The sequence below is a fragment of the Schistocerca piceifrons genome, chromosome 1 (assembly GCF_021461385.2).
Source record: "Schistocerca piceifrons isolate TAMUIC-IGC-003096 chromosome 1, iqSchPice1.1, whole genome shotgun sequence".
Lineage (NCBI taxonomy): Eukaryota > Metazoa > Arthropoda > Insecta > Orthoptera > Acrididae > Schistocerca > Schistocerca piceifrons.
Window position 1 is genome coordinate 803,381,687 of NC_060138.1, and position 27,609 is coordinate 803,409,295.

The window sequence follows — 27,609 nt, forward strand, 5'->3', positions numbered from 1 at the left end:
TCTCTTTCGGGAAAAACACTCGACTAGGGTGGTTAATCTTTGGCAGCACGGGGTACTCTTATTGACCACTCGAATGTAAATATTGTCAGTAACCGCAGAGAAATCGAGCCGGCCCATCGATAGCAAACTTCCCCTATTGTGGTAGGCTACATGGAATTGCTAAATGTAGTCTAGACTACTAGAATTTTTTAAATCCGTAGCGCATATACAAAGAGGTACATTTACAATTTTTCTTGTCGCAATACGTGAAAGACTACAAATCACAAAGGCTCCTTATTCAATCTTCAATTAGTTCTATGACTTTGTCACTTGTTGCTTATTTCACCTCTGGCATTGATTTTTAAATGTGTAAAACGACACTAGTGCGCTGCGATTCAGCGTACCTTTAAAGTTTAGGTCTTTCGGTAACTGGGTAGACAAACCAGTCCAAGTTCGGAGAGAGGCAAGAACGTAGCACCTCTAGTACCTCCATGCCTTTTAAAGTACTGTGGTGTTTGAATTCACCAACTGGCTTTGGTTACTACACATACCAATAAGACAATACTGACATATTCTAAAGGTTCCTTTGGAACGTCAGTGAACAGCATAATAAAGAAAAGAATCTCATAAGTAATCTCCATTATCCACAATATACTTGAGATAATATTCACAAACCTGCTGGAAACCGTCAGTCGAATCCTTATTTTGGAATAGATTTCAAAACTGATATCCCACACTATTGATAAGCCATCGCAAGTTGATGCAGACGGCTAATCTACAGTAACTAAGACATCTGGCTCGGGGACAATCGTGGACTCTGTGCCAGTATGTGTCACTCTTGCTCTAGGTTGACCATTATACTAGCCGACACTGTCGCGAGCGCTACCTCATATCTGTGGTTTCCCTTCCATTCCGCTCTTGAATCGCTATAACTAGTCGGACAAAATAAATAAATAAATATTGACGAGAATGAGCATCACAAATTGAGCAAGTCAATAATGCAGTAACGCCTTGGCCTGCCTCTGGCCCTTATGCAAGCTGTTATACTGCTTGGCATTCGTTGACAGAATTGTTGTATGTCCTCATGAGGGATATCATGCCAAATTCTGTCTAATTGGCGTATTAGGTCGTCAAAGTCCAGAGTTGGTTGGAAGTCCCTGCCCATAATGCTCCAAACGTTCTCAGTTGATGAGAGAGATGACGACCTTGTTGGCTATAGGTTTTGGCAAGCGCGAAGACAAGCAGTAGAAACTCTCGCCGTGTGCGGGCGGGCATTATCTTGCTGAAGTGGCCTATCATGAAAGGCAACAAAACGGTGAGCAGAATGTCGTCGACGTACGCTGTGCAGTAAGGGTATTGCAGATGAAACCAAAGGGGTCCTGCTGTGAAAAGAAATGTCACCACAGAACATCACCTCTGGTTGTTGGGCCTTACGGCGAGCGACAGTCAGTTTGGTATCCCACCGCTGCCCGCAGCATCTACAGACACGTGTTCACTGTTCATAGGGGCTCAGTTCGAAGCTGGACTCATCACTAAAGACAGCTCTGCTCCAGTCAATGAGATACTAGGAGGAATGTGTCCGAAACCACTGCAAGCTGTCTTGTTGGTGTACACCTACCAGTAGTGAGCTCAGAATGCCTCTCTGACGATTGCTCGATCCACGCTTTCTGTCGTCTCTCTAGGTCGACTGCTTTTTTATTGCTACTGTGTTCGGCCACGGTTCAACCATTCCTGCCAACATTGTCGAATAGTGGCGACGCTATTTTTCGAATATCGAGCGATTCGCTGACTACTCCAACCGACTTCTCTGAGCCCAACTACACGCCCTATTTCGAATGCTGATATCTGCGTATTCTGTTTACGCCCGTGCCCACGATACTTAGCTACTGCCATGTGAGTACACAGAATGAAATTCGCAAAGAATTTATGCCCTGTCATCGTCAGGTTCCCTGTTTATTTTCTACAGCTTCTGTTCCGCACACTTCTGTCAGTGTCTTAATTACTGTTTACCTCTGTTTATGAGCACGTTTGATGTTTATGCGTTACGGCACTGCACTGTCGCAGCAACATTCGCACTCTCTATACTGCACTGTCGTGAATAGGTAAGCAATTCTATTCTACGTGAGGCTTCTCGAAATGTCTGTCCTTGGGCACTCGCATTTGCGCATTGTTAACACGCGTAGCCGCTCCATATCGGTCCAGTCGTCGAATACTTTTGATACACTTTGTAGTCTCAAAGTTGCCAGCTGGGCCCATTCTTTTCACATTTCATTCTGTACGCAGACTGGGAAGAGTGAACAGCTCTACAAGAAGGACACCAACAAGATTAAGAGGATTTTTCCGGACTATAAATAAGGGAAGGAAGAGTGATGTATACTGCATGAACGCGAATCATCTCTCTGTCAGTGTAGAGGTCAGAGGTCAGAGGTCAGTCGTCAGTCGTAACGTGCTCTGTTTGTTCAGTCGAGTATCTATCCTTGATTCAATTGAGAGACGCTTTTAACCGCAAACTGTACGAGAACACAGCGAAGTATGGTCTTTTTACGGTTTTGTTTATAACAAAACATGTATTACACGACACGAAAAATCTCACCAGACTAGTTTGTAACCAGCGCCGCTTGTACCTTCTCACCATGCCCGATTATTAAGGAAGAAAAAGAAGTATTACCCCAGAGTAGATACCAGTTATAATACTATACATTGCAAAGAAGCTTGGTGAAAGCGACAAACCGAGACATCTTCTCAAGTGCATTATTAAGTTTGCGGTTCTGTAGAAACCGACCAAAAATGAATTCTGACATAAATCATAACAGTTTAGTAAATATATTAACCAAAACACGCTGATGTTCATCAGTATATTTAAGCGTAATGAAGAAACTCAAACTAAAATAAATCTTTGAAAGGACCTTTACATGTAAACAGGAGTACGTTTGACTTATAACAAGAGCACGTAAACAGTGACTGATATTCAAAATACACTTCTTGCTGTATAACATTTTACCAAGGAAATCATCTCCAAAATCATATTCGCGGTGGAATAATGTTCTCCAGTCGGTGTGTACAGTAACTGTTTTCTTTCTACTGCCTCCAGGAGTACTGTGACATCATGCCGTGCTTGCATGCGCGCTCCAGTGTATTTCTCGGAATGTCACCCCTCCACCCCCACCCCACAAAATCATTCTGATTGACAGAGAAAACTCTCTATGCAAGGCAGAGAAATAAATGATAAGGCAATGGATACCTACAGTGTCAAAGAAGACCCTTTCATATAAGGCGATAATGGAAATGGTTTCCTCTAATTGGCACACAAAATACTAAGAGCGAAACATAGATTCGCTAGATAGAGCTATTTCTCTTCAAGAATCTGCAAAATACGGCATTTGATTATTGATTAAATAATGAGATGTCCTGCTAAGTACTCGCCTAGTTGATTTCAAAGCAAGGAGAACGAGGAGTCTGCTTTCAAAATAGTACACGTGAGAGGTTAGGGGCTGCAAAGCAAAGGTACAAATATTGGAAACAAATAAATGTTCGAGATTCTAATTGGGACTGTAATCTGCTTGCAGTTAATCCTGCCCATACGAAACGTAGAATTTCGCGTCATCAGTATGTCGAAAGTAGTAAAACGATTTAAGAATGTGACACGTTGTTTCCTGAGGAACATTCTTGTTGGCTACGAAACTTTTTATCAGCTTGATGTAATGTGCCAAGGAATTTAATAACGGAGGCGGAAGGGTGGCACACTGCGAAGGACTGCACTATGATAATCGACTTAAAATATCTGTGAAGCAAAGGAAGAGTTAAATCTGGTACCCCAGAAAATAAATAAACAATTCTCCCACGAATATGGAATTACTGTTTTATTGCTGCACTGTCTTCCTCACTTAAACTGAAGCTTTTCGAGTGACCTATATGCTGGGAAGGATTAGCTACTCATCTATGAGCCCCAGCAGAAAAGAATTTCATCAAGTTACATTTAAGTTTACAAGGGTACCATCAGACCTGTTATTCACGGATTTTGTGCAGAGACTTATCTTGAGTACCTGGCTAGCGGATTCTCAAGCGACGGCGCCTATTTTCTAAGAAAATCGGTGTTCAAGTTTTACCTGTACCTATGACGTTAGTTGTGTTTCTGCTGTGAGTAGCGCAGCGGCTGAGGTTCAAGTCCTGGCCGTTTTCATTTTTCTTTCAAGTTCATTGTACAGACAATAATTAAGTACAGGGTTATTACAAATGATTGAAGCGATTTCACAGCTCTACAATAACTTTATTATTTGAGATATTTTCACAATGCTTTGCACACACATACAAAAATTCAAAAAGTTTTTTTAGGCATTCACAAATGTTCGATATGTGCCCCTTTAGTGATTCGGCAGACATCAAGCCGATAATCAAGTTCCTCCCACACTCGGCCCAATATGTCTCCATCAATGAGTTCGAAAGCATCGTTGATGCGAGCTCGCAGTTGTGGCACATTTCTTGGTAGAGGAGGTTTAAACACTGAATCTTTCACATAACCCCACAGAAAGAAATTGCATGGGGTTAAGTCAGGAGAGCGTGGAGGCCATGACATGAATTGCTGATCATGATCTCCACCACGACCGATCCATCGGTTTTCCAATCTCCTGTTTAAGAAATGTCGAACATCATGATGGAAGTGCGGTGGAGCACCATCCTGTGGTACGTTTAGCTTCGACTTCCGCGGGCTACGCGTGAAACGTGAAACTTGCCCGCACGCGTTCAACCGTTTCTTCGCTCACTGCAGGCCGACCCGTTGATTTCCCCTTACAGAGGCATCCAGAAGCTTTAAACTGCGCATACCATCGCCGAATGGAGTTAGCATTTGGTGGATCTTTGTTGAACTTCGTCCTGAAGTGTCGTTGCACTGTTATGACTGACTGATGTGAGTGCATTTCAAGCACGACATACGCTTTCTCGGCTCCTGTCCCCATTTTGTCTCACTGCGCTCTCGAGCGCTCTGGCGGCAGAAACCTGAAGTGCGGCTTCAGCCGAACAAAACTTTATGAGTTTTTCTACGTATCTGTAGTGTGTCGTGATCATATGTCAATGAATGGAGCTACAGTGAATTTATGAAATCGATTCAATCATTTGTAATAGCCCTGTAGTATAGTCATGCAATATTATTGCAAAATAGTCATTTTCACCGTTGTAATTTCATTAATAATTCAATCATTACAGCATACTTTCTTAAAATGTGTATACATTACAAAATCGTCTTACCCGTTGTCGCTTTCGTCACTTGCAGTGCTAGAACAGAATTCCGGCTGGTATCTGTCGTAGAGGTAACCAAAACACGCATTTAATGAAAGCTACTGCCTTGCTAAAACCTTTCGGAAACGACGCCGAAAAACACACTTCGTTGAAATTCAAGAAGATTTTTCTTTCTTCGATCAAAATCGACGCGAACCACGAGTGTTTGAACATTCCTGTGAAAGCAAGTGGACTAAACTTATGCAGAATTAAAGAACGTATTTTTATGGAATCTTCACTCGAAACGATTTCTCTACTACTCTCTAGGAAGTTGGGAGCATTTTGAATTCCTTGAAAATTTTAACCTGCCTGTAAAAATAAACATCACAAGGTTGTCAAAGTGGAGTACGTTTCGCCGAGATAATTATTACGGTCCACGTGCAGGTTTTTCTTTCATCTACAAAGATCTTATTGTAAAGTTCCTGATCAGTCATCCCTCCCCACCAATAAAGCGGTCGCATTACAGATATTTTGAATTGTAGCTGCGAACCACAAGCGGAATAAACATTTGAAAAATGTTTGCTGAAATGATTGACTTATTAACAAAATTACAACGACGAAAGTGGCAATTTTTGAATAGTTTTCCATGACATAATGTAAGTAGGCTGTTTAGGTTTTTATGTTGGTAGCGCCACGTAGCGCTCTGTATGAATGTTACTGGCTGTGCTGTGTGCAGTCTGTGGCTGGTTGGCATTGTTGGAACATTCGCTATTGTAGCGTTGGGCAGTTGGATGGGAACAGGGCGTAGCGTTGCTCAGCTGGAGGTGAGCCGCCAGCAGTGGTGGATGGGAGAGAGATGGCAGAATTTTGAGAGCAGACGATCGGGACGTGTGTCCATCTGAAAGAGAAAATTTGTAAGACTGGTTATCATGAACTGATACATTGTTTGTTCTCTATCAAAATCTTTCATTTGCGAACTATGCCTTTTAGTAGTTAGTGCCTTCAGTAGTTAGTATTTTATTTAGCTGGCAGTATTGGCGCCCGCTGTATTGCAGTTGTTCGAGTAACGAAGATTTTTGTGAGGTAAGTGGTTCATGAAAGGTGTAGGTTATTGTTAGTCAGGGCAATTCTTTTGTAGGGATTATTGAAAGTCAGACTGCGTTGCGCTAAAAGTATTGTGTGTCAGTTTAGCGATGATCAGAATAAGTTCAGTTTTGCTCAGCTGTTTGAAAATCAAATAACGTAAGAGGTCTTCCAGCACTGTCATTTTTAAAGTTTTCTAAAGGGACGTTTCAATATACTATTTAATAATATTCTGCAAGATGAAATTGAAAAAAAAAAAAGAGCACATGGGCATGTGTGTGTGTGTGTGTGTAGAATCTTATGGGACTTAACTGCTAACGTCATCAGTCCCTAAGCTTACACACTACTTAACCTAAATTACTCTAAGGACAAACACACACACCCATGCCCGAGGGAGGACTCGAACCTCCGCCGGGACCATGCGCACATGGGCATGATTTGAACCCCTGCCGTCAGTGGGAGAGCCTGGAACCTCAGCCACTGCACTACTTCTGTGTGGTCGAAATGTGTCTAACTTTAGAGCTATAGGAGTATAAAACTTCAATATCAATTTTCTCGGAAACTAGAGGCCGTAGCATGAAAAAGTGCTAGAGGGGTACTCAGCACGGGTCCATTAACATCAAAGCTAAGACCCATCGAAATCCGTGATTAACACGTCTGATGGTCCCCCTGTTAATTTACTGGTCATGTATCATCGACATAACATTTACTGAGACTTTGTTCTCTTCCCCCGCTCCGCTCCTCTTACCCCATCGACCATCCTCAGCAGTAGACTTCAGAGGAAAGCGAACTGCGTCACGAGCCCGGTACAAGTAAGGGAAGACGTTTGATGTTGATAAAACGTGACCTGCAACGTCAAATAACAATCGTCAGCACTCAATGGCTAGATGAAGTGAATAGTGGATTTGGTGGAGTACGAGTCTGTGGTTAGTGCCAAGTCCTACTAAACAGAAGCAGAGCAGAAAGAAAACGACAAGCTAGAAAAAAAATGTGGGAGAAGACGGAGATCGAGCTGTTGCCACTAAACTGGCACACTTGGTCATAGACAACAAACGTGGTACACAAGCCACTACAGAGACGAGGACCGTTGAGTTGGTGAGCAGTAGGATGCTCGAGCTGGTGATATCTGCTCTCCTCTGTGCCACAACACTGGCGGAGCCGTCTGGACATCGGGAGGCACTCTTTGGCCAGGGCGCGCCCCTGCCGGCGGCTCCTGGAAGGGGAGCCAGAGCAAACACGGGGCCGGCCCTCGTAATTGTGCTCGGCCGGCGACGACAAGTCATCAGCGCCGCGACACGAGATTTGCTGCCCCCGGCGGGGTCCTAATGCACTGACTCCTCTCTCAATGTGCTGTCCCGGCGGCAATACGGGCTAACCGTGGGATCAGGGAACCTCCGATGCGCGGGTCAGCTTACCGTCACGGCTGATACACTGACATGTTAATGAAAAGACACTTTCAACTGACTGAGCTACGCAAGAAGTTTTAATTCAAAAGTCCAGAGATTGGATTTGTATATTACTTTTTTCAGTCGTCAGTCTTTTGACTGGTTTATCGCGGACCGCCACGAATTCCTCTCCTGTGCCAACACTCTCATCTTCGAGTAGTACTTGCACCATACGTCCTCAATTATTCCTATATGCACTCCAATCTCTGTCTTCCTCAGAAGTTTTTACCCTCTACAGCTCCATCTAGTAACGAGCAAACTATTTCCTGATATCTCAACAGATGTCCTACCATCCGGTCCCCTCTTCCTGTCAGCGTTTTCCATATATTCCTTACCTAATTGTCAGCATTCTTCTGTAACACCTCAAAAAATCGGGTCTCATCTGTTCCAGTTTTCACACAGTGAATGTTTCACAACCATATAATTCTTTGTTCCAAAGGTACATTCTTACAAGTTACTGCATCAAATTAAGATCTGTATTTGATACTACTAGAGTTTTCTTACCCAGGAATGTGCTTTTTTTCCCAATGCTACTTTGACTTTTATGTCTTCCTTGCTCCGTCCAGCATGGATTATTTTGCTGCCTAGGTAGCAGAATTGCGTAACTTCACCTGCTTCTTGATCACCAATCCTGATGTTAAGTTTCTCACTGTTCTCATTTCTGCTACTTCTCATTACTTGCGTCCTTCTGCGATTTACTATCAATCTACGTTCTGTACTCATTAGACTGTTCATTCCATTCAACAGACGATGTACTTCACTATCACTGAGATAGCAACGTCATCAACGAATCTTATCGTTGATATCCTTGCGCTTTGAATGTTATTCCTACTTCTGAACCTTTCTTTTATTTCCGTCATTGCTTTTTCGATGTTTAGATTGAACAGTGGGGGCGAAAGACGACATCCCTGTCTTACAGCCTTTTACACCGAGCACTTCGTTCTTGGTCTTCCAGTCTTATTGTTCCCTCTTGGTCATTGTACATATTCTATATTACCCAGTGTTCTCTATAACGTACTCCAGTTTTTCTCGGGATTTCGAACATCTTGCACCATTTTACATTGTCGAACGCTGTTTCTAGGTCGACGAATCCTGTCAGCGTGTCGTGATTCTTCTGTAGCCCTGCTTCCATTATCAAGCGCAACATCACAACCGCCTACCTGGTTCCTTTGCCTTTCTTAAAGCCAAATTCATCGTCATCTAACTGATCCTCAGTTTTCTTTTCCGTTCTTCTGTACATAAATCTTGTCAGCGACTTAGATATATGGACCGTTAAGCTCAGTGTCCGACATTTCTTCCATTTGTCGGCTCTTGCTGTCTTAGAAATTGTGTGGATGATTGTGTGGACTTTTTCAGAAAGTCCGATGTTATATCGTCAGTCTCATACATTATACAGACAAACGTGAATAATAGTTTTGTTACCACTTCCTCCAATGTTTTAGAAATTCCGATTAAATTTCCTCTACCGCTTCTCTCTTTATTTGATCTTAAGTCGGTCGAACCTCTCCCAAATTGTAATACTGGATTCCCTATCTCTTCCCTGTCGACTTCTGCTTCTTCTTCTTCTATCAAGTCATCAGACAAGCCCTACTCCGTGTCTGGATAAGCATCCAAAATTCACATCCATCAACAGGAGGAGGCTAAATCCCTGTGTGTCGGCGCTCACTTACCATGTAACTTACATGATTTCCCGAATATTTTGCAGTCCGATCGTTACGTACTCAGACAATTTTCCCTCAGGCAGCAATTTTGTAAATCTACAACAACATAAATATTTCGCAATCCACTGCACAGTGCATGGCGGAGGGTACATCTTCTTTCGTATTCCATCCGAGTTTTAAGCGAGGGAAGAAACACTCTCTATATGCCTCCGTACCCGCCCTAATTTCGTTTATCTCATTCTCATGATCCCTACTCGAGATATGCATTGGCTGTAGCGTAGTGCTCGTACAGTCACCTTCAGATACACTATTTTACGAGAACTACGTCATCGTTCTTCGAAGGATTACCATTTAAGTTCTCCGAACAATTCCGTTACATTTTGTTATAGGCTGTACCGACTTGCCACAGTTCTAACAGCAAGTCTCTAAATTTCGTTCGGTGTCTTTCGTCATGCCTACTTGTTACGGACTCCAAACACCGGAACAACTCTCTAGTATTGCTCGCACTAGCGTCTTGCAGGTAACGTTTTTTTAGCATGAACCGTACTTTTCCAGAAGCCTTTCAAGACATACAAGTACGGGACAGAAAGAAAATTAGAATCGGTCGTAATATCATCTGTATTTCGTTACAAATCTCAGCGAGATTTCAACTAGTAGCGCAGCTATCGTAAGTGCGTTATATGTAGTCATATAGAGTCAGCGCTGTCATAGCAACACATATTACACTGTAACTTCGGCGTGCACGAGCATCAGTTGTTTGATTATGCTGAGTCTATACATGACTGCCTATAAGGCAGGGATGATAGCTGCGCTGTTAGCTGAGATCTAGACCTGTAATAAAATACAGATGATTATTACGACCGACGCTGACCTTCTTTTTGTCCTGGATTACATCACGGTCGTGGGACACAATTATTCCAGTAAGTCTTACGTCCACCTTCTCTAATACTGTCTTTATATTATCGTCCCATTCCATATCGCACTAAGTATTTTATTAACTCGTGTAGGAAGCATATACATAGGATTCTACATATTTACAAATTGGGCACGGATGTTTATCAACCAAGAAACAGAGTGACATAGCGGACGTACGGACCACCTGGGTCTGAGCCCCCCAATTACTATCAACAATTTTCCAGATGATGTTGTTACGGCCTGATATCCAATTTTTGATATTAAGGTAGTTCCGTCGGTAAAAGAGAGACTTATGTAAAATAACTCGAGTATTATGTGATGTGACGTGCTCAAGATGTCCATCATTAATCTTTGAACGGATGCTATGTAGTTCTCTTTCTTCCATGCATTGTCATATGTCATTTAAGGATAGCTGCCATTCATAACACCAACTCGAAATGTTGTCCGAATCTTTCGCAATTCCTTACGGTCGTCCAACGACGATACTTTCCTGTTCACATCTCCATCGTTAGCGAACCATTTAATTGCGCTGCTGATCCTGTTTGATCTGTTACGATAAATAAATGATTATTAGACTGTAACGTCTCGTCGACGATAATATTGCTAGAGCCGTAGCAGAAACCAGAATAAGAAAGAATTTACAGTGGATTTCAGGAATAGGATAAATTTATAAAATCTGCCACTTCAGCTCAAGAGACTGTTAGAAATGTTGCAGGCGAAAGTTTCCAATTCAGGGATAGGTAAATTATATGCTGATTACGTAGCAGCTAACTACGTTCTTTACGATCTCGTTCTCGAGAATACTGCTCGAAATCTCCCACAACGATGAACCGAAAATAACGAACAAATTATGCTTATGAAGTAGGATAACCGACCACAAAGACAGGAAACATAATAGGAAGGTCGATTTCTCTGCCGCTGTACCTTTAAACAGAATGACGTAGCAAATTGATCATGGACTCGTATTAAATGTTCAAACTCCCAACGGGTCATCCTGATTTAAGTTTTAAGTAATTTACCCAAATCACTTCCACATCTACATAGACACTCTGCAAGCCACCGTATGGTGCGTGGCCGAGGGTACCCTGTACCATTACTTGTCATTCCCCTCCTGTTCCACTTGCAAATAGAGTGAGGGAGAAAAGACTTTCTGTACGTCCCCATATGAGCCCTAATTTTTCGTATCTTATCTTCGTGATTCTTACGCGCGATGTATGTTGGCGGCAGCAGAATCGTGAAAATCAGCTTCAAATTCCGGTTCTCTAAATTTTCTCAATAGTGATTTTTCGAAAATAACGTCGCCTTCCCTCCAGGGATTCCCATTTGAGTTTCCGTGGCAACGCTGTAACACGTGTTGTTCGAACCTACCGGTAAAAATCTAGCAGCCCGCCTCTAAATTGCTTCGATGTCTTTCTTCAATCCGACCTGGTACAGATCCCAAACGCTCGAGCAGTACTGAAGAATAGTTCGCAGCAGAGCCCTAAATGCGGTCTCCTTTACAAGTGAACCACTCTTTCCTAAAATTCTCCCAATAAACCGAAGTCGACCATTTTCCTTCCCTAACACAGTTTTCACATGCTCGTTCCAGCTCATATCGCTCTGCAGCGTTAACCCAGGATATTTAAACGACTTGATTGTGTCGAGCAGGGCACTAGTAACACCGTATCCGAATATTACAGGTTTGTCCTTCCTACTCATCCGCGGTGAGTAACATTTCTTTACATTTATAGCTAGAACGGGAAATTTTGTCTAAGTCGTCCGGTCTCTTCCTACAGTCACTCAACTTCGACACCTTACCGTACACCACGGCATCGTCAGCCAACATCCACAGCTTGCGGTCCACCCTGTCGGTCAAATCATTTATGTATACAGAGAACAACAGCGATACTATCGCACTTCCCTGGGGCAATCCTGATGATACCCTTATCTCTGATGAACACTAGCCCTCGAAGACAACAAACTGGGTTCTGTTACTTAAGAAGTCTTCAAGCAACTCACATATCTGTGAACTTATTCCATATGCTCGTACCTTCGTTAACACGGTGGTCTCGCGGTTCTAGGCGCGCAGTCCGGAACCGCGCGACTGCCACGGTCGCAGGTTCGAATCCTGCCTCGGGAATGGATGTGTGTGATGTCTTTAGGTTAGTTAGGTTTAAGTAGTTCTAAGTTCTAGGGGACTGACGACCACAGCTGTTAAGTCCCATAGTGCTCAGAGCCATTTTTTGAACCTTCGTTAACAGCCTACAATGGCGGACGAGTCAAATACTTTCCGGAAATCTAGAAATATGGACTCTACCTGTGCCCGTCACCCATAGTTCTGAGTATATCATGTGAGAAAAGGGCAAGGAGAATTTCGTACGTGCGATGTTTTCTAAAACCATCCTGATTCGTGGACATAAGCTTCTTAGTCTCAAGTTTGTTATATTCGAACTTCAGGTTATGTACGGGACAGTCTCATAAAACAGGCCGCAACCGATTACCTTTCCTAGCCTAATGTGGCTGACACTGGGTCTCATGGCATCAACGTCATCAGAATGGCATCAATCCTTCATTCTACTTTTATGAAACAGTTCTCTATCTAACCCTTTCGTAATATATAAGAAAGTTCTTGATTCGCGTTCTGATTTTGTTCAAGTACAGCCCGTAAGGAAAAAGACAAAAATACTTGTTATAATTGTGACTGCTAATTTCACTTTCTCTTACAAAGAACTTATTTTTAAGCAAAATGACTATGAATCAGGGCCTCACTAAATGGGGCTTGTATGTTTTTATTGAGTTACGACTCTTACTAAGAGAGGCAGGTAACAGTTACTGAAACATTTGAAAGCTGGAACATAACAAGGGACTGTCGCCAGTAGGGATGTATGCCTGAAGTGGTTTTTAAGAGTGTTGAAGTACCTTTGAGTCGATAGCGCCTTTTTTGTGCTACTCTCTTAGTAGTTTACTTTTAGCAGCAGGAAGAAATGCAATATGTGTGCAGCATGGTCTGTTAAGGAAAGCTTTTAGCACAAACGTTGTTGCTAAGCTTTTGTAACTGCTTTTCATAACGTGAGGTTATGTTGCTGAAAGTGAATATTAAAGAATTTATGTAAAGTGGTAAACTGTAATCTTGTGCTCGTCTATCACGACCAGAGTGAGTGTGGGGGGATGATTGCAAAATTTTAGAAGCGCTTCAAACTGTGAGAAATATCAATACTGAACAGAAATACTTGTTTATAAGCCCGTATGAGCAACTGAGCGAAAGAGAAGAAACGTAGGCGAACATTCATTTGAGATAACGGTGAAATGAGACAAATACACTCCTGGAAATTGAAATAAGAACACCGTGAATTCATTGTCCCAGGAAGGGGAAACTTTATTGACACATTCCTGGGCTCAGATACATCACATGATCACACTGACAGAACCACAGGCACATAGACACAGGCAACAGAGCATGCACAATGTCGGCACTAGTACAGTGTATATCCACCTTTCGCAGCAATGCAGGCTGCTATTCTCCCATGGAGACGATCGTAGAGATGCTGGATGTAGTCCTGTGGAACGGCTTGCCATGCCATTTCCACCTGGCGCCTCAGTTGGACCAGCGTTCGTGCTGGACGTGCAGACCGCGTGAGACGACGCTTCATCCAGTCCCAAACATGCTTAATGGGGGACAGATCCGGAGATCTTGCTGGCCAGGGTAGTTGACTTACACCTTCTAGAGCACGTTGGGTGGCACGGGATACATGCGGACGTGCATTGTCCTGTTGGAACAGCAAGTTCCCTTGACGGTCTAGGAATGGTAGAACGATGGGTTCGATGACGGTTTGGATGTACCGTGCACTATTCAGTGTCCCCTCGATGATCACCAGTGGTGTACGGCCAGTGTAGGAGATCGCTCCCCACACCATGATGCCGGGTGTTGGCCCTGTGTGCCTCGGTCGTATGCAGTCCTGATTGTGGAGCTCACCTGCACGGCGCCAAACACGCATACGACCATCATTGGCACCAAGGCAGAAGCGACTCTCATCGCTGAAGACGACACGTCTCCATTCGTCCCTCCATTCACGCCTGTCGCGACACCACTGGAGGCGGGCTGCACGATGTTGGGGCGTGAGCGGAAGACGGCCTAACGGTGTGCGGGACCGTATCCCAGCTTCATGGAGACGGTTGCGAATGGTCCTCGCCGATACCCCAGGAGCAACAGTGTCCCTAATTTGCTGGGAAGTGGCGGTGCGGTCCCATACGGCACTGCGTAGGATCCTACGGTCTTGGCGTGCATCCGTGCGTCGCTGCGGTCCGGTCCCAGGTCGATGGGCACGTGCACCTTCCGCCGACCACTGGCGACAACATCGATGTACTGTGGAGACCTCACGCCCCACGTGTTGAGCAATTCGGCGGTACGTCCACCCGGCCTCCCGCATGCCCACTATACGCCCTCGCTCAAAGTCCGTCAACTGCACATACGGTTCACGTCCCCGCTGTCGCGGCATGCTACCAGTGTTAAAGACTGCGATGGAGCTCCGTATGCCACGGCAAACTGGCTGACACTGACGGCGGCGGTGCACAAATGCTGCGCAGCTAGCGCCATTCGACGGCCAACACCGCGGTTCCTGGTGTGTCCGCTGTGCCGTGCGTGTGATCATTGCTTGTACAGCCCTCTCGCAGTGTCCGGAGCAAGTATGGTGGGTCTGACACACCGGTGTCAATGTGTTCTTTTTTCCATTTCCAGGAGTGTACATACTGGGAGATAAGATAGTCTTTCGTAATGACTGATCAGCTCACAAAGTGCTTCTTTGTTATGGGGAACTCTTCTATGCTCGTAAATTCTTCCAAAGAGACAGGCAGAAGCTTTATTACCAAAATGAAACAAATTTACTTCTGGAGCAATTACCTTGGCCTATTTCCTTGATTTGCTTTAGCTCTTCAGTAGACTTTCCCAATATTCTTTGGTTAAAAAGATGAAGACAAAATACCGAAACGCTTCCTTCAGTTATTAATTTTTCGGTACATCAACTGTAACTGCCTCAGCGATGGCCTCAACTGTTTACAAAATTAAACGCTTACTGCTGTACCGGCCTCTGTAATCGCAATGTTTTCATTAATCTACGAATGCGGAGAAGAGAAAAAAATCTGTGTTACTTCTGTTACGGCCTTTTGAATGTTAGTATCAAGGTCGCAACAAACATACAGGGAAAAATGAAGGAACCAGATGTGCTATGCTGTGACAATCAAGAAACACTTAAATTAGCATTGTGGTATTGATGCAGGAGTTATGTCTGTCATGAACGCTTGTCCAGAGGTTCATCACTATTTGTTTTGTATGATGTTTTGGCACTGTCTAGCTACCTAACCAATAATTATGGAGAGCTGTTCAAACGATCGACTGAAGGCGGCAAGTATCTTGTGCGTGCTTGTAGTGTAATTGCAGCGATCTAAAAATTCCGTTCGCCTTAGGTCCATTAAAACCTCTAAGAATACAATATAAGCTGCGATAATGAATTTTAAATTTTCTTTCTGCAAGAAAGCCAGGGGCTTTGACTAACTGTATTCATTTACAAGCTATAACACATTAATATCCTTGATTTTGTTGCGGACTCAGCATAAATGCTGGGGACTAGAAGTTGAAAGACTTTTTTCTCCGAGAAATAACCTGCACCGGGGCTGCAAGATTTCACTTGAGTTCTTACCAGAGCCCTGACACTCCCCCCTCTGACGGCATAGCAGGGCCCAGAGCGCACGCTGAGTCACTGTACGGAAGCCGGAGGTACCAGAAATCCGCTCTTTCGGACAAACTTTATTTATGCTGCGAAAATTGCAACGTAATCGTGCTGTTAAGTAATTTTCTATAATGACCGCCCGCCGGAGCTAAATAGACGCCCCTCCTCCAATTAGGAGCAATACAGCGAGCGCCCCGCCGCGCACGCCGTGGCACTAGGGAGACCATCTGCAGTCTCCCTGCCACCGGCCACTGGCCCAGCCTCACCCCACGGTCGGGCGTCAGCAAGTTGCTCCCTCACGTATCGATTCAGTCAATACACAGTCATAGTTCAATATCAAATCAATAGTCGAACTTACAAACTATCCCAACTTTTCATTCCGAATAAGACAAAACTTTTCCCCCATTATGCAATACACAGAAGAGCATATTGCTCATACCCATAATGGGCTGACGAAGCAAAGTTGGTGTTGTTACCTGACACTCTAGACCTAGCGTTGCAGGGAGCGCCCAAAAACGTAGTCGTTACAACACTAGCACGCGCGAGGAAACGCTACTAAATCCCTGCTTGGCATACTCTGAATAATTATGGCGATTGTCGCAACAATTAAGGTGGACACCTTATCTATTGATTTGGTGCACAAGTTCGCAGCATTACTCAATAAATTTAATAAACACGACAGACTGGTGTGGCCGAGCGGTTCTAGGCGCTTCAGTCTGGATCCGCGCGACCACTACGGTCGCAGGTTCGAATCCTGCCTCGGGCATGGATGTGTGTGATGTCCTCAAGTTAGTTAGGTTTAAGTAGTTCTACGTTCTAGGGGACATGACCTCACATGTTAAGTCCCATAGTGCTCAGAGCCATTTGAACCAAACACGACAGATTTACATAACAGAGACGATAATCATCAATAACTTCACTATTTACGACACTTTATCAACGCTGAGGTAACTTTTCAGTTCGGCGACTGTAGAAATCGCGTGGTTTTGAGGTGAAGACCCCGTGAGCCATGTTCAGAGCGCATTGTTATCCGAAAGGAACTTCCTTAGAGATTGTTCGATAGAGAGCGGAAAAGAAGAAAATCTGATAAGGTGGGTGCGGAATGACTTCCCAACCCCAACGCCTGCATAGAGCTTTTTTGTCAGTCTTGCAGAATGTGGGCGGGAGTTACCGTCAAGAAGCACACTTCACGTAGTCTTCCTGGTCGTTGATGTTGGAATTCGTCTGGAAGACGCCTCAGTTGTTGACGATAAATGTCAGCGGTGATGGTTCCACCTCGGGGGAGTATTCTGTAGTACACCACGCCGTCGCTGTTCCACCAGATGCAAATCATTATTCTCTGCAAATACACGCAAGTCTTTCTTTGGGCACAAGCATGCCTTTCTTTCCCTTACGTTACCGTGAAGATGCCATTCGTCGTCACTAGTAACGATACATGATAGGATGGTCGGTGTTGTTCACGAACCAATTGATGACAAGCAAGAACAGATGCACACACGACCACCAGCTGATTTTTGTGATTTTGACTTAGAGCATGTTGTACAAATACACCCAATTACACCCATTTTTTGAGCCTTTCACATTGCTTGCAAATGTCGGAGGATGGTGGAAAGATCACAGTTCGTCACATTTTCCTGTTCTCGAGTACAATGCCATGGATCATTGGGGATTAATGCATTCAAACGATCTTTGTCAAACCACGATGTTCTTCCTGAACTTGCAGAGTCTCTAACGTCAAAACGATCCTCCTTAAAACTATAAAACCATTTTCCTGCCGTGCTCTCTATCCCTTAACATTGTCCCCATATACGGCACAGATGTTTCTGGCTGCATCCGCTGCTGTCATCTCTCTACTGAACTCAAAAAGAAGAATATCAAGGAAATGTTGCGCTTTCTCCACTTGGCACTCCATTTTCGAGCGTCCACAGCTCCACTCACTGTCCCAAAATGAAAAACGGCAATATGCAAACTCCAAGGAATAGAAAAAATACTATCGATAAATAAACTCATACCAACCGGAATATCAACATGCAAAACAAAAACCAATCTACTACTAAATGATAACCAGTCATCCAACAATATTAATTTGTTTATAAAAAGACAAGAAAACAAGTTGCTACGAGTAACAAACACGCTTGAAAGGAAAAAATACATTGAATTTTCTAACGCAAGAAATGACACAACGTTAACAACAACTAAACAAATGACCTATAATTTGTTTATAAGAAAACAAGATCGCTACGAGCAACAAACACGCTTGAAAGGAAAAAAAATACATTCAGTTTTCTAACGTAAGAAACGACACAACGTTAACAACAACTAAACACATGACCTATAATTTGTTTATAAGAAAACAAGATCGTTACGAGCAACAAACACGATTGAAAGGAAAAAAAAATACATTCAGTTTTCTAACGCAAGAAACGACACAACATTAACAACAAATAAACACATGGCCTATATTTTTCTGAAAGCTGTGGAGGGGAGATCATAGTGATTGTGGTTAGCAAAACGAATTCAATTATCCCTCATGACTCAACGACATGTAATGACTCTACTTGTACTACTGAAATGAGTGATTTCTCGACTCAAACAATTCAAGTGGAAAAGTCAAAAAGATCATTAACTACAAGCCTAAGATCTGTGATCCACACAAATACATATTATTTTTAATATAACCCCGACACTGCTTAACCTCAAATCTAAATGTTCTGCTGCTCGTTGCTGACTCAGTACTTCGCATTGCACTCCGTTTCACCATAGCTGGCTCGATGACTGAGGCTGCAGACGATGGTATGCGGTTGCATGGCGAACCTTCGATTCCTTTGCGAGTAACGTATGTAGATAAACTGCTACTCAAGTATGCCTCCGCAAGTCATCGTCTCTGATGGTCGAAGTCCAGTGCCGGGTGGAAGACTTCTGTCTCAGATCATGGAAAGTTACTGTGCATTAAAAACTTCCCGACTTCGGAGATGAGCGACTGCTCCCTACAAACAGGACTGTGCTCTACGAGTTCTTACTATGGAATCCACTTAAGTCACTCTTCATGGCTCGTCACCCGATTTCATAGCATTTCATCCTTTCCACCGCCACAACCAGTCGCAAGGTAGACAAAAGAGCCCGCTCCCAGTCAAAAGAACTGGCAATAATATTTAACTCGCACCAGCATAGTCACCACAGAGGATTCAGTCGAAAGCTCTCCCACCTGAAGCAGTTCCGCGTCAAATTCACCCCTCTAACTTCTCACGCAGGCGTCAAGTTCCTACCCCGCAAGAATGCTAGTCAAAATCCAAACATGTGACTTTAAGCTCTCTATGCTTTCACATCAGCTTAATAAGTCACAGCTGCAAAATACTAACACGAATTCTTTACAGACGAATGGAAAAACTAGTAGAAGCCAACCTCGGGGAAGATCAGTTTGGATTCCGTAGAAACACTGGAACACGTGAGGCAATACTGACCTTACGACTTATCTTAGAAGAAAGATTAAGGAAAGGCAAACCTACATTTCTAGCATTTGTAGACTTAGAGAAAGCTTTTGACAATGTTGACTGGAATACTCTCTTTCAAATTCTAAAGGTGGCAGGGGTAAAATACAGGGAGCGAAAGGCTATTTACAATTTGTACAGAAACCAGATGGCAGTTATAAGAGTCGAGGGACATAAAAGGGAAGCAGTGGTTGGGAAGGGAGTAAGACAGGGTTGTAGCCTCTCCCCGATGTTGTTCAATCTGTATATTGAGCAAGCAGTAAAGGAAACAAAAGAAAAATTCGGAGTAGGTATTAAAATTCATGGAGAAGAAATAAAAACTTTGAGGTTCGCCGATGACATTGTAATTCTGTCAGAGACAGCAAAGGACTTGGAAGAGCAGTTGAATGGAATGGACAGTGTCTTGAAAGGAGGATATAAGATGAACATCAACAAAAGCAAAACAAGGATAATGGAATGTAGTCTAATTAATTCGGGTGACGCTGAGGGAATTAGATTAGGAAATGAGGCACTTAAAGTAGTAAAGGAGTTTTGCTATTTGGGGAGCAAAATAACTGATGATGGTCGAAGTAGAGAGGATATAAAATGTAGGCTGGCAATGGCAAGGAAAGCGTTTCTGAAGAAGAGAAATTTGTTAACATCGGGTATAGATTTAAGTGTCAGGAAGTCATTTCTGAAAGTATTCGTATGGAGTGTAGCCATGTATGGAAGTGAAACATGGACGATAAATAGTTTGGACAAGAAGAGAATAGAAGCTTTCGAAATGTGGTGCTACAGAAGAATGCTGAAGATTAGATGGGTAGATCACATAACTAATGAGGAAGTATTGAATAGGATTGGGGAGAAGAGAAGTTTGTGGCACAACTTGACCAGAAGAAGGGATCGGTTGGTAGGACATGTTCTGAGGCATCAAGGGATCATCAATTTAGTATTGGAGGGCAGCGTGGAGGGTAAAAATCGTAGAGGGAGACCAAGAGATGAATACACTAAGCAGATTCAGAAGGATGTAGGTTGCAGTAGGTACTGGGAGATGAAAAAGCTTGCACAGGATAGAGTAGCATGGAGAGCTGCATCAAACCAGTCTCAGGACTGAAGACCACAACAACAACAACATGCTTTCACATGACTGGAAATAATGTTATCTATCCTGAAATATTCTGCCACTACATTCTTAAGCATCATGATTTTTACCAAGCAAAGTTTCCTGGCTTCCCTTTGGCTGGCTGAACACCGGTTGACTCCCAGATGCTAAAGAAAAAAAGTCCACTTTCGAGTCTGCAGACTATAGGCAGAGTGACACTCCCCTCGCCACAGTGCCCCAGAGAGTGGTCTGGCGAAACACAGCCGGCTTCCCTGCCCCACGCGTTCAGCACAGCTGGTTCGCAAACAGGTAGCCTGTCCTGAATTCCTCTCTTCCCATTAGTGCAGAACAACAGAACTTTTGGCAGATGTTAGCATGTTACCTACAGTACCACATGCACTGATGTTGTATCAAGTGCAAGACGAAAGTAAGAAGACGACGTCAACTGAGGAATCCACACCATATGAACTTAATTTCTCTAAGCACGTCCGACGTTACCTGAATGGCACCATTCGAGAACATTGGACTGGAAGAGGAGGAACAGAAGATGAACTTCATCGCCGGTGGCGTCCCAGGTCCCAGACCTCACACCTTGTGGCTTTTATCTGTGGGGTTACGTAAAAGATCGCGTCTTTGTTCCCTCTCCGCCTGACGCTCTTGAAACTCTGCGACATCACATTGTTGAAGCTGTGAATTCGATAAGTGTGTGACAGGAAACGAGCCACCTTCTTGATATTTGTCGTCTAACATGGTGCTCACATTTAATGCATAAAAATTTGAACTTTTCTGCTTACAGGACCATTGGAATTGTGTTCTTTTCTACTGTAGTTTGGAAGCAATGAATGTTTGAACTCTGTTCCTTCTTTTTGAGTAGCGTGTACATAGTATTGGGAATACATAAGAGCCGGCCGCTGTGGCCGAGAGGTTATAGGCGCTTTAGTCTGGAAGCACGCGGCTGCTACGGTTGCAGGTTCGAATCCTGCCTCGGGTATGGATGTGTGTGATGTCCTTAGGTTACTTGGGTTTTATTAGTTCTACGTCTAGGGGACTCATGACCTCAGATGTTAAGTCCCGTAGTGCTTAGAGCCATTTGAACCATTTGGAATACATAAGAATTATCTTCTCAAACTTTTTGGCTCAGAGAATTTTTAGTTGACGGAACGCAATGTGTTACAGTAGACAGCAAATCTTCAGCGGAAACAAAAGCTACACTGTGCCCAATAAAATACAACAGGACTGCTGATGTTCTCAATATACCTAAATGATTTACCAGATTAAATCATCAGCTATCTCAGGTTCTTCTCTGACGATGCTCTTATCTGCAGAAAAATCAGTGTAAGAAAGTTTGGAGCTACTTAAAGAATATTTCCATTTCATAAGCCGAATGGTAACCGTATTTTAGTATGGGTAATTAAAAGAAAATGTACGTAAGCAAGAAAAATAACTCGATTTTATCGATTACAATGTTATTGACAAAGTTATAAAGCCTACCACAGTGTATAAATACCTAGGAGTAATAGTACCAGTTGGCATGAACATGTGAAATCATTGGCAGCGTAGGTGAATGGATGTCTTAGATTTGTTGGGTTGATGGTAACGTTCGTCTGTTAAGAAGATCCCTTGCAACATACTAGTGTTGCAATGTTTGCGATCTTTGTTATGTTAAGCTGAGAGAAGATGTCGAAGGAGGTCAGAGAAATAACATCAGAGACATACTGTTAGGATTTAACACATCGACCCAGATCGTACAAAAATATAACAGTGATGCTCAGGCAAGTTAAATGGATATATTTGGAGAAATTGTGATATTGTTTTCACATAATGCTCCCGGGTAAATTAAGAGAATCAGTATTCGCAAAGTTGTCTGACGTAGAGATCATGAAAATAAGCTAAGGAAAATTACGACATGTACAGAAAAGTGTAGTCTTTTTATTTCGTGGGTGCCGTTCTAGATTCCTAAACAAAGAATCAAGCGAAACAGGCCGTCCTGCATGTCTGCTTACTGGCAAATGTGTGCACCAAGTACTCTATGGTAGACAGTTGTAATACCTAAGACCTCCGTCACTAGGTTATGTGTCGTGCAAAACGCATTTCAGTGGTAACGGGTCATAGGATAACCAGAGACATTTTGCACTCATCTATGAAGTCGTGCAAGCACTAGTATTTCCACGGTAGTTTTCAGCAACTTCTCCAACTGTGAGTCGTCGGCCTTCTTGGATAAGTTAATCAATACGAGTTTGCAGGGCCGAGGTCGATACCCTTACTAGACGCCCGGTGAGGTGCTCGTCGGTTATTCTTTTGTGGCCACTCGCACGGTTCATGCAAGTACTGCTGTATTATTTGTTGATATAAGAGAATATTTGTGACGATTATACACTTTCCGAAAGTAAAAGTCAGGTCACAGAACGCTGTTCTTCAAATGTACTTTCTTTAGCTGACACGCCATCCTAAGTAAGACTTAAGGCGTTAAATTTGCGTAAACATTAATTTAACAGGTAAGTAAAACTCTTCCCAAGGTTGGCAACTAACGCTTAAAAAAGTTTCAGTTTCACGAATTAGGCGTTCTGCTTACCACATATGCTTCTTTTCTGTCTTATTGTATAACCCTCGTATATAAGCTGAGCGGGGACGAACGAGGAATCGTTATAGTGGTAATGCGGCCCGCGAATGGGGATGTACTCGGCCATAAGCGACTTTGACATCTTATATTGTCCCGGCGCCTAGGAAGGAGCACCCCGAAACGCCGATGTTTGCCAGCTCTTCGCGCGCTGTTGTCTGAGCATTTATTACGGAAAGTGGTTAATGATGGTAAAACCACGAATAGGCAACAAAGAGCTGGAAGTCAACGTATCATCTCAGTACATGAAAGACGAAGGTTTGTCACCTCTGTAAAGCAGGGTAGGTGATGATTTTGGCAGATTTGACGACGAAGTAAATGCTGGCGCAGGCAGCACACCGTTCAACGCACGTTGTTGGATATGCAGAGAACGTCCACGATCTCGTACACTATGTGATAAAAAGTATCCGGACACCCCCAAAAAACATTCGTGTATCAAATTAGGTGCATTGTGCTGCCACCTACAGCCAGGTACTCCATATCAGCGACTTCAATAGACATCGTGAGAGAGCAGAATGGGGCGCCCCGCGGAACTCACGGACTTCGAACCAGGTGACTGCGTGTCACTTGTGTCATATGTCTGCACGCGATATTTCCACACCCCTAAACATCCCTAGAATAGTGAAGTGGAAACGGGAAGGGGCACGTACAGCACAAAAGCGTACAGGCCGACTTCGTCTGTTGACTGACGGAGACCGCCGACAGTTGAAGAGGGTCGTAATATGTAATAGGCAGACATGTATCCAGACCATCACACAGGAATTCCAAACTGCGTAAGGTTCCTGTCCAAGTACTATGACAGTTAGGCAGGAGGTGAGAAAACTTGGATTTCGTGGTCGAGCAGCTGCTCATAAGCCACACATCTCGCCGATAAATGCCAAACGATGCCTCGCTTAGGGTAAGGAGCGTAAACATTGGACGCTTGAAAAGTGGAAAAACGTTGTGTGGAGTGATGAATCACGGTACACAATGTGGCGATCCGATGGCAGGATCTGGGTATGGCGAATGCCCGGTGAACGTCATCTGCCAGCGTGTGTAGTGACAAATTCTGAGGCGGTGGTGTTACGGTGTAGTCGCGTTTATCATGAAGGGGGTTTTCACCCGAAGTTGTTTTGCGTGGCACTATCACAGCGCAGGCCTACATAGATTTTTTAGCACCTTCCCGCTTCCCACTGTTGAAGAGGAATTTGAGCATGGCGATTGCATCTTTCAACACGATAAAGCACCTGTTCATAATGCACGGCCGGTGGCGGAGTGGTTACACTACAATAACATCCCTGTAATGGACTGGCCTGGACAGAGTCCTGGCCTGAATCCTATAGAACACCTTTGGGAATTTTTGGATCGCTGACGTCGTGTCAGGCATCACCACCGACGTCGATACCTGTCCTCAGTGCAGCACTCCGTGAAGAATTGGCTGATATTCCCCAAGAAACCTTCCAGCACCGAACTGGCCGTATGCCTGCGAGAGTGGAAGCTGTCATCAAGGCTGTCATGAGCCAAAACCATATTGAATTCCAGCATTACCAATGGATGGCGCCCCGAACTTGTAAGTCATTTTCAGGCAGGTGTCCGAATACTTTTGATCATTTAGTGTATGTTGACACAAAGACGTCGTCGCTTACGATTATAGAAGACATGTTATCATCGAGAATGGACTGTGGTTCAGTGTAAATGAGTAGCCTGAATCACATTTCTTGTTACACCAGATCTATGCTTGTGTCCGGATATGCATTTATCCCTCAAATGGCTGCTCGAATACGCATTGCTGCTAGGACGCAGGCTGATAGGGGTAGTATCATGCGATAGGGAAGATTCACCTGGGCGGTCTTGGGACCAGTATTAGTTAACGAAGGCATATGAGAGCTGCTGACTATGTGTACATTATTGCGGGTCACCTGAATCTCTGCTTGGTGATTTCCCCGACGGCGATGGCAACTGCAAGGAGGGAAACTGTCGGTACGATAAGGCTAGTGGTTTGGAGGTACGCGATAAGGAACTCTCGTTGATGGCTTTTTTTTTTTTTTGGTCATCAGTCTACTGACTGGTTTGATGCGGCCCGCCACGAATTCCTTTCCTGTGCTAACCTCTTCATCTCAGAGTAGCACTTGCAACCTACGTCTTCAATTATTTGCTTGACGTATTCCAATCTCTGTCTTCCTCTACAGTTTTTGCCCTCTACAGCTCCCTCTAGTACTATGGAAGTCATTCCCTCATGTCTTAGCAGATGTCCTATCATCCTGTCCCTTCTCCTTATCAGTGTTTTCCACATATTCCTTTCCTCTCCGATTCTGCGTAGAACTCCTCATTCCTTACCTTATCAGTCCACCTAATTTTCAACATTCGTCTATAGCACCACATCTCAAATGCTTCGATTCTCTTCTGTTCCGGTTTTCCCACAGTCCATGTTTCACTACCATACAATGCTGTACTCCAGACGTACATCCTCAGAAATGTCTTCCTCAAATTAAGGCCGGTATTTGATATTAGTAGACTTCTATTGGCCAGAAATGCCTTTTTTGCCATAGCGAGTCTGCTTTTGATGTCCTCCTTGCTCCGTCCGTCATTGGTTATTTTACTGCCTAGGTAGCAGAATTCCTTAACTTCTTTGACTTCGTGACCATCAATCCTGATGTTAAGTTTCTCGCTGTTCTCATTTCTACTACTTCTCATTACCTTCGTCTTTCTCCGATTTACTCTCAAACCATACTGTGTGCTCATTAGACTGTTCATTCCGTTCAGCATATCATTTAATTCTTCTTCACTTTCACTGAGGATAGCAATGTCATCAGCGAATCGTATCATTGATATCCTTTCACCTTGTATTTTAATTCCACTCCTGAACCTTTCTTTTATTTCCATGATTGCTTCCTCGATGTACAGATTGAAGAGTAGGGGCGAGAGGCTACAGCCTTGTCTTACACCATTCTTAATACGAGCACTTCGTTCTTGATCGTCCACTCTTATTATTCCCTCTTGGTTGTTGTACATATTGTATATGACCCGTCTCTCCCTATAGCTTACCCCTACTTTTTTCAGAATCTCGAACAGCTTGCACCATTTTATATTGTCGAACGCTTTTTCCAGGTCGACAAATCCTATGAAAGTGTCTTGTTTTTTCTTTAGCCTTGCTTCCATTATTAGCCGTAACGTCAGAATTGCCTCTCTCGTCCCTTTACTTTTCCTAAAGCCAAACTGATCGTCACCTAGCGCATTCTCAATTTTGATGGCTTAACCAACAAATTTTCCTGATTTTAATCCGATGGACGTATCTGGGACGCTGCCAGGGGCCAGCACCGCTTCCCCAAAACACCGGCCTGCATTTTACGAGTACTGCGCCACCTGTACGTAGACATCTGGAGCCTGCGGAAGGCTTTCAAGACCATGAGAAATCTATGCCACTTAGAATCGTTGCTGTATTGCGTTCCGAAGGTGGAACGAAACGCTGTTTAGCATTTGGTCATAATGTTTTGGCTCAGCGGCGTATTTGACTAAATAGTGTTGTGTACACTCGTTTAATTACTATTCTACTTATCAGACATAACTTACCGGGCTGCCTGAGATGTGAGTGCGGGTCCAGGGACGACTTGGACATGCTGCTCAGCGAGTTGCTGCCGTAACCTGCAACAATGCACATCACACTGCATTAACTCTCCCGGTGCGAAAAACAGATCATTTTCTACATCATCATGCTCGCACGAAAATGATTACAATCCTGAAGTTTTTAGAATTTAACTAAACTATGGTTGAATTCTGGTTGTATCTGGGATCTGGAGGACAGTTCATTAATAAACGTGCACTACGAGCCTTTAATTCTTACTCTCTTGACATTTTAGAATAAGCTAGGTAATATTTAAAAAAATATCTGGGATGTGGATATGCCAATATACACTTTCGCAGCATATCTTCTTGTTCCTTTTTCTCATTTTCAAGAAATTTATTTTGTGTTATGATTCGGCAGCAGTTTTAATTTTAGTTTCCCAGCTGCCATAGCTGACATTTAACCTGCAGGAGGGCCATCTGCCAGTAAAACCTGTAAACTCAATTGCTAACTTGATGTGTACCTGATTTCCTGACACAGATTAATGTCGCATACTGCTATGTAATGTTGTTTCATTCCTGTGACTGTTTTGTGGTTAATTTTATCTGTACTGGGTACATTTACTAGGAGCAAAGCTTTGCAACTTTCGCGCTGGGAAGGTGGACTTCCAGTGTCGTCTTTGGGTCCTCTTTGTAGGCAGAAGGCAGTCGGTGAACCTCATCAGAAGAACAGAGGTCCCCCAGGAGGCAGGCAGTTTTCGCGAAAGTAAGACATTAGTCTACTTCGTGCCTTTGGGATCAGAGCTGGCACCTGGCCTAACTGAGGACAGAGGATGCTGTGCCACCACTACCGTCCCCAGAGAATAATTTATTGTGACAATTTTGCC

General features: G+C 43.6%; 1 protein-coding gene across 1 annotated transcript in view; it reads right to left on the reverse strand.

The window, feature by feature from the left end:
* The window catches only part of LOC124712951 (transcriptional regulator ERG homolog), a 290,618-nt gene that overhangs the window by 150,943 nt on the left and 112,066 nt on the right, over positions 1–27,609 (reverse strand). The window contains exon 3 of the mRNA XM_047242911.1: positions 26,732–26,803. Coding sequence (XP_047098867.1) covers positions 26,732–26,803 — 72 coding nt within the window. The remainder of the gene's footprint in view (positions 1–26,731; positions 26,804–27,609) is intronic.